Consider the following 8,558-nt stretch of genomic DNA (forward strand, 5'->3'; position numbering starts at 1 on the left):
TTTTTTTTTTTTTTTCTGGGTCACTCTACCAGGTGAGCCACCAAGACATATTCTCTTTCTTGGTGTGGTTTTAGATAATTATTTTGTTTCTTCCTACCGGCCCCTTTGCACGTGTTATGTGCTTTCAGGAAGTAGGCATGATGAAAATGATACAGACTGAAGCCATCCTTAGCCATCTACGCTTTATGGTGAGTAAGAGTTCTGGATCTTTCCCAGGGGCAGTTGGAGGGCAGTGGAGATTTGATGGCGAGGGGGTGAGGGGTGGATCCAGGGCAGGCACCAACCACAGCCAAGCTGGCAGCCCTGGGAGAGAACAAGGTCAAAGCCACAAAATGCAGGTCCAGCAGCTCTGCCACCGGGAAGCCAGGCTGGCGTAGGTCAGCCCTGACAGAGGATGCCCTACCAACGTGACCACAGGGCTGATGACAACCAGCCCCAGGAACTCAGTGGGACCTGGCAGTGTGGGGCCCGCCTTGCCTGGAGGGCAGGGAGGCGGGTCACAGCAGCCGCCCCTGTAGGAGCTTGTGTGTGTGAGTGCAGGCATCTACATGGGTGTGTGCAGGTGTTGGCAACTGTGCCGGGGATGCGGGTGTTAGGAGTGTGAGTGTGCCAATGAGTCAGTGTCTCAGTGCATCAAGGACGTGTGTGTCATAAGCATGTCACGAGTCTATTCATTGTTGTGTTTGAGTGTCTCACTGCCTGGGTATCAGGAGTGTGTCCACAAGTGTGTCTGTGAATGTCCATGAGTGAGTGTATCCCATGTCCATGTCATGTGAGCAAGTGTGTCGGTGTTGTGAACATGTCACAAGTGTGTTGGTGAGTGTGTCCATGAGTGAGTGTACCATGTGTTGGTGAGTGCTAAGTGTGTATGAGTGTGTCCATGTGTCTGCTAGCATGTGTCATGTGTATGCCCACGAGCGAGTGTTAGTTTGTTGTGAATGTGTCAGTGCGCTAGCAAGTGTGTCCATGAGTGTGAGTGCACCATGAGTTGTGTCTGGTGAGTAGGTATGAGTGTGTCATGACTGCGAGTGTGTGACATATCTATGAGTGTGTCATGAGTATGTCCATGAGCCAATGTGAGGGGCAGCCAATGAATGAGTCATGCGTTGGAGTGTCCACGAGTGGGTGTCATGTGTTGGTGTGTCCATGAGTGTGAATGTGTGTCCATAAGTGGGTGTGTCACAGATGTGTCTGAGTGTGTCATGAGTGTGCATTCTGGAAAAAACTACACACCATTATCAATGGTTCTCTCTGAGGAGTGGGATGGGTATGGCCAAGGCCAGAGGAGGCTTTGCCTTTTTGCTCCTTATTTTTGTTTGAATTGTTCACAATGTGTCACCTTCACACTTTTAAAGAGAAGGAGCTGTGGGCCAGCCTTAAAAAAAAAAAAAAAAATGGAAGAAAAGAAGAAAATCTAAAAGAGAGAGAAACAGGAAAAATCAGTGTGTGCCGTGTGTGGTATTCCAGACTCAGACCTTCAGCCTGTGCTTCTCAGGTGAGTGCCAAGCAGGGTACAGCGCCCCTGCCCCAACCCCAGTGCCCAAACCCGAGGCTGCAGCACTCACCGGGTGTCGGAGAACTCAAGGTTGGTGACGTTGAGGACCCGCTTGCGGTTGGTGCTGTAGTAATAATCCACAAACTCCTTCAGCTTCATCTTGCAGTCCTTCTGCTTGGTGACATCTGTCACATCCACACTCCGTTCCGGTCCTGGGAGGTGGCGGGAGGAGCCTGAGCACCCTGAAAAGGTGGCACAGCCTCCCCGGGGCCGGGATGTGTGGAGTGGACACACACCCTTGGCTGCCCTCACACTCAGCAGGAGCTGCCAGGGGCTGGATGCTGAGGCTCTGGGTGCCAATGTCAAGCTTCACCTGCTTGCTTTTCCCCTGGCTCAACAAAGGGCCACGACCTTCTCTGACCTGGTGATGCTTCGAGGCGGCCAACTCACAGGTCTCAACAAGGGTGGCCAGATTAGCAAATAAAAACACAGGACACCTGGCCTGCTTGAGTTTCAGATGACCAACAACTACATTTTAGTGTATGTTCCAAGTAATTCATGAGACATACCTACATTTTAAAAATTAAGCTATCAAAACCCCTGCATTTCTAGAGCACCAATTCATTACTCTGATAACTGGCAAACTAATAGATAAAGGAAAAAGCCTTTTCTATAGTTGACAAAGAAAAGTTCAGGATAACCAGGTGAGCTGAGGAGGAAAATTTCTTTATAAAAGACTCGTGACTGATAGAGGGAGAAGGAAGGACAGAATTTCCAGTCACCCTTTGCAATAGTTCTCCATGGCTGCCCTGACCACAGACTGAAAGGCCACGGGATCAGTGTAGAGAGATAAGGTGGGCACCAGGCCCACTGGCCTTGTTGGTATCACTGCAAGGGTGTGGCCAGGCATGGTAGGCCTCCCCACAGATGGAAGCACAACCACCCAGAGGGAGTCCTGCCAAAAACCTGAAGGCAGGTCAAGCAAGCCTCAAACCACAAGTTTACTGGAAACACCGGGGAAGAGGGACCTGCTCATGGGCAACACTGGGATGCTGGCAACCAAATCCTGGATGGGGGACATTCTGCAGGACCAACATGGCCTTCTCTCCAGCCAACCAACGGGATGGAAGAAAATGGGGCTGTTAGAAGAAAAGAGGCTTCAGGGACATAGAAACCAAATGCAAAGTGGGGGACTCATTTAGATTCCACAGCCAAATGTAAAAAGGCATTTTTGAGGCAACTGGGAAGAATTAAACTAGGTCTCACATGCCACCAAGGACTTACTGTTAATATTATCAAGTGTGATGATGGAAGTGTAATTATATATTTTTTAATTGTCTGTTAGAGCTATGTACTAGAATTTTTATGGGTGAAATGATGTATGTAAAAAGAATTTTTTTTTTTGAGGTGGAATCTCATCTGTTGCCCAGGCTGGAGTGCAGTGTCGCAATCTCAGCTCACTGCAAACTCCAGCTCTCGGGTTCGAGCGATTCTCCGGCCTCAGCCTCCCAAGAAGCTGGGAGTACAGGTGCCCGCCATCACACCCGGCAAATCTCTGTATTTTTACTAGAGAGGTTTTTGCCATGTTGGCCAGGCGGGTCTTGAACTCCTGGCCTCAAGAAATCCATCCACCTCGGCCTCCTAAAGTGCTGGGATTACAGGCATGAGCTACCGTGCCTGGCCAGAATTTCTTTGAAAATACTACAAGAAAACAAAAAAGTAGGGAGGCAGAAAATCAGCCGAAAGCTGACGGTTTTAGTTTCCAGGGCTGGGTGCATGAGGGCTTACTGTTTCTCTAATTTTGTGTGTATTTGTAAAGTTCCACCATAAAAAAATTCAGAGGGAAAAGAAAGACAGAGAAGCAATACAAACTATGAACCATCTCCCTGCTTCTCCAAGGGACAGCTGTGGAGGGAACAGGGGCAGAGGACAAACCAGGTCCCACCCGCATGATTAGGTGAGCCCAGGGCCTTGGTGGCAGAGCAGGACCCACCTCTCAGAGCTGTGGGAGGGAGGAACTTAGCTCCTACACGGAAAGAGCTTAGAAAAAATGCCTGGCACTGGGCAGGCCCTCAGTAGATATCAGCTGTTACCTGGGTGCACCCTGCCGGGGGCTGGGAAGGTGAAAAAGCACTGGCCTGGCGAGCATGAACTACAGCTGCGGCACACAAGGCTGCCTGACCAGCATTGTGCAGCAAGACAGAAACAGCCCACCGATGGCCACGGCCCTCTCTCTACCCAGGCAAACCTGCGGCAAAGCCGAGCACAGGCGAGATCAGGGGCTGGATCCCGGCTCAGGGAAGGGTCAGCCACAGCTCTGACCATGCCCACCTGCCCTCCTCCTCAGTAAGCACCCCAGAGAATCAGCCCCTTTGCATGGACGACACCCCTGCCCCAGGTCCCGGGATGAGCTCTTTCTAGCCCCTCTTCCCGAGATGCCTGACAGCTCCCACGGCACTCACTCCTCCTCCTCATGAGTCTGGGAGTCCAGTCTTAGTGGACCCAGGGTGGCCATGTGGCTCCAGAGAAGAGCCCTGGCCCCAGCCCCCTGCTGAAATTGAACTCGATGGTCTCCTGGTAGGTGTCTCTATGTGCCCAGAGGCTTGTACAGGTGGCCTCATTTCATCTCCAAATCACACCCCTCAAGGGGTACACCGAGGAAGACAGTGAGTTCAGAGCAGTGGGGTCACTCATCTCAGGGCTGCAGCACCCAGGGGCCAGCGTGCCTGCCCACCTGCCTCCTGTCCTGGACATTTGTTCAGGGTTTTTGTTCAGGGTTTTTCCTCCCCGTCCCGGCCATCAGGCATCCCCCATGAGCACCCTGAGGCCCTGCAACCATGTGGGCCTCCATGCTTGGCCATGTGGCCACTGGCCTGTCAGGGTCTCTGTTAGGTGAGCTGGCCTCTCCCTGCCACTGCCTCTCGAATGGCACCCCCACAGGAGCTTCCTTCACCCACAACTGCCCACCTGAGCCCAGCAGCTCTGGAGCCGCAAGGGGACACGAAATGGACACTGCTGATGGCGATGGCACTGGCCAGAACCCAGACGGAATCCAGACGAGGAAGAAACTCTGGTGCCGTGGGGGCAGGTCATGGTGCAGATAAGGAATGCCAGGCCCCTAGCCAGGCGGGACACCCCACACCGGACAGGACCTCCCGGGCATGGCAGTGTCATGTGGCACCCACAGTAATGCAATTCATAGCTGCCAGAATCAAAGGGCCTCCCAGACCAGCCCCCACACTGTAGCCAGAGTATCTGGGAGGACAAGGGACCTGCCAGGTCATATGTCATCTCAGTGGGACATAGGGTCTGATCTCAGAGCACTGGGAATAGAGTACAGTGAGCCTTGAGCCTCCCCTGCTCACAGCACACATGAAACACGGCCAGGGTGTGGGGAAACAGCACGCACAGCAGTGGGTGCCCCGGCCCTCCCAGCTCGAGCCCCAGGGCACTGCCAAGGGGGTGGCGCTTACCCACATAGTTCTCGACGTCGCTGACATAGAACGTGGGGGCTGGGACAGCCAGGCCCAGCCCATCTTTCTTAGGGACAAGGATGGGCTCGGTGAAGCCGTGCTCCTCCATGTATCCCACCGTGAGCTGACTGCCCGGCACACGGGCCACCACGTCTTCAGCACTGCAGGGAAGCACAGGTCAGGGGCCATGTCAGGCCCAAGGGCCACATCACAGCCTCCTGCACCAGGACAGTTGAGTACAGGGCCTCAGCGCTGGACGCTGGAGAGGTGAGCCTGGGTCTGGCCAACCACCTCCCACAGTCATAGGAGGAGCCCTAGCAGAGGTGCCACACCTGGGACCACAGGGCAGCCAGTACAGACGCAGTGCTGACTCTGGAATCCCATTGTTGGGAGGAGCGGGAACATGGGGTCCCACATGTGTCAGAGATGACAAGGGCCTGTCCTTCCCAAAAAGACAGAGAGGCAGGAGGTGCCTGGGCCTGATTGAGGCTGCTCGCCCACCACCGGCACTCAGCGTGACCCATAGGTGAAGGCGGGAGCAGCTCCTCCGCTGCACCTCCCACGTACCACTTCTCAGCTTGGTGCCTCCCCCTTGGTGGGGCCACTGAATCACAGCTCAGGAACTGAAGCCACTAAGATGGCTCTGATATTGAGAAGGCCTTAGACAAAGCCACGTGGAAAGGGCAGGGGTAAAAACCAGGTCTCCTTCTGTCTCTCACCCTGCCTAGCCTCTCCCCATATTCCTGCCCCAGAGGAAGCAGCAGAGGGGCAGGGCCAGGAGGAGGCCCCTGGCTGGCAAGGATGACCAGCAAGTGCAGTGCCAGCTCTAAGGACGCAGACAAGGGCATCCGGTCCTGACCTGCTCCCTACTGGACACAGCTACCATCACAGGGCCAGAGGCAGATGAGAAGGGCCCACAGGCAAAGGGGACAATCACCTTGGCAGAGCATTGACACACCCTAGCAATCTTCCCAGGGATGTGGGACCCAGGGGGAGTGTGGTCTGCCCAGGGCCACACAGCTGGACTCAGAGCTCTCAGCCCCAGCCCACGCCCCAGGCTGCCTTCTGCTCCTTGAGAGGCCACTGGGCAGCTGTGGTCCACGGGGCCCACTAGAACAGCCCGTTTGGTGACCCTGGGGACAGGCTTCCATGGGACGGGCATAGCTGTGAGTAGCGCCAGGGAGAAGGACAGCAGGGAACAGGGGCAAGAGCACGCAGCACAGCAGGGCCGAGGTTGGGAGGAGAAGAAGAGTGCACCAGCCAAGGCCTCTGACACAGAGAGAGGGCAGCCGGTGTGGAAATGACAGGAGCCGTGGCTGGAGGGCTCCTGCTGCATACCAGGAGCACTGGGAGCCACCAGAATTCCTTTTTTATTTTTTGAGATGGAGTTTCGCTCTTGTTGCCCAAACTGGAGTGCAATGGTGCGATCTTGGCCCACTACAACCTCCACCTCCCAGGTTTTAAGCCATTCTCCTGCCTCAGCCTCACAGGCAGCTGGGACTACTTATGCACCACCATGCCTGGCTAATTTTGTACTTTCAGTAGAGATGGGGTTTCACCATGTTGGTCAGGCTGGTCTCTAACTCCTGACCTCAGGTGATCCACTCACCTTGGCCTCCCAAAGTTCTGGGATTACAGGCATGAGCCACCGCACCTGGCCAGCCACTAGAATCCTAAGCAGAGCTGCAGTGTAGTCTGCGGTTCTCCACTGCTGTGTGGATAGTGGCCAGCAGCAGGGCAGCGTGTGGGCACAGAGAGCATCGGTAGGCTCAGGGTACCATGTCTGGACTAGGGGGCAGGGAAAAGGCCAAGGGGGTTCAGGAGATCAATAAGTCTGATCAGTAAGCTCAGAAAGTGGGAGGGAACAGGAGGAGGCAAATACATACGGCCAGGAGACTGCTGTGAGTGACAGGGGCGGGGGCGGGAGACAGGGCCATTTGCAGAGGGCATGGTAGAGGGGCAGGAGCAGGGGACAGGAACAGATCAAGAGTTGATCTGGGGACACATGTAGTCTGGGATGCATGTCAGATTCTCCTGGGACATGCCAGTTGGATAGGCAGGCCACAAGCTTAGAAGAGCTGAAGAGGCTGTGGAGCCAGGTCCCCAGCAATGCCTCAAGGAGAGAGGTCAGCAGGAGAGGAAGCAGGCAGGTGAGGGGAAACCCATCCCCAACAAAGGACAGGACTTCAAGGATTGGGAGAGCTGAAGTGCCTAATTTTGCCAAGAGGGCAATTAAGATCAGAACTGAAGAGTGTTCACTGGCTTTGACCACGTGGGAATAGTGTTAAGGATAAACCCAGTGGAACTGGAAGGTGAGGAGGAAGAAAGAACATGTACAAGCAACTGTGTGAGAAGCTGGAGGCATAGAGACCATGCAAAGGAAGTTCTGAAAGCAACGGGAAAAGCCTCCCATCCACCTTGGCCACGGGCAGAAAGTTACCCTTGAAGAATCCCAATGCCAAGGTCCTATCTAAGAGTCAGAGTTCCAAACTCACACTAAACCCATGGGTTGGGAGCCCCAAACTGGATCTGGAACTAATCTTGTGAAAACCCTAAGACCTTAGCAAAAGGCAAACCCAAACCATCTTGTAGGTGGACAGCAGCCAAGCACATACTAGTCCCGATGGAATGTAACCCCTCTGAAGCACCATGCCCCACAGAAGGAAGTAAACTACCAAGAGGGTCGGCCAACAGACACTCCAAAGAGATCACAAGAACTGAGGATAACAGAACAACTGAAAAGACATTTGAAGATAAATATACCGAGCACATTCAGGGAAAACAGGAGGATGAGGCAAAGCACAGGGATGTATTAAAAAAGGAAACAGACCAGGTGAAAAGAAAAGAAAATTTATAGAAATTTTAGAAATAAAAAATATGACAATCAGGTCAAGAGATCGAGATCACCCTGACCAACACGGTGAAACCCTGTCTCTACTAAAAAATAAAAAAAAAAATTAGCCGGGCATGGTGGTGCCTGCCTGAAGTCCCAGCTACTCAGGAGGCTGAGGCAGGAGAACTGCTCGAAACTGGAAAACGAAAGTTGCAGTGAGCCGGGATCACGCCATTGCGCTCCAGCCCAGCGATAGAGCGAGACTCTGTCTCAAAAAGAAAAAAATGACGATCGAAATTTTTAAACTGAATGGAACAGTAGTTGGCTAAAAAAATAGTAAATTTGAAGAAAAATGTTTAAATGATACAAAGAATACAGAAGAAATGCTACTAAAAGAGAAAACAGAGTATTTTTCAGAATTGGTATGTGACTCTCCAAATTAAAGAGGCTTACTGAGTTCTAAGCAGAATAAACAAAAACAAATGCACAACCAGAGGCAATATTGTACACTCATGTACTGAGTACATCAAAGACAAGGCATATCAAAGACAGAGACCATCTTAAATGTTTTCACAGGAAAAAAAAAAAGATTATTTACCAGAAACAATATTTAAAAAACAGCAACCAGACTAACAACAGACATCTCGTTAGCAAGGGATGTCAAAAGACAATAAAATACCTTTCAAAGAATAACAGCTTTCACTATAGAACTTTAGATCAATTTTAGAATATTAGAATCATATAAGAATAAAGACAG

General features: G+C 52.4%; 1 protein-coding gene across 3 annotated transcripts in view; it reads right to left on the reverse strand.

The window, feature by feature from the left end:
- Window positions 1-8,558, reverse strand: part of PHF2 (PHD finger protein 2) — a 108,114-nt gene that overhangs the window by 27,164 nt on the left and 72,392 nt on the right. For all 3 annotated transcript variants that reach the window (XM_017546885.1, XM_017546884.1, XM_037745138.1), the window contains 2 exons: window positions 4,969-5,129; window positions 1,566-1,707 (listed from right to left, as the gene is read on the reverse strand). In XM_017546885.1, the coding sequence (XP_017402374.1) occupies window positions 1,566-1,707; window positions 4,969-5,129 (303 nt within the window). The remainder of the gene's footprint in view (window positions 1-1,565; window positions 1,708-4,968; window positions 5,130-8,558) is intronic.

The sequence above is a fragment of the Cebus imitator genome, unplaced genomic scaffold (assembly GCF_001604975.1).
Source record: "Cebus imitator isolate Cc_AM_T3 unplaced genomic scaffold, Cebus_imitator-1.0 Scaffold192, whole genome shotgun sequence".
Classification (NCBI taxonomy): Eukaryota; Metazoa; Chordata; class Mammalia; order Primates; family Cebidae; genus Cebus; species Cebus imitator.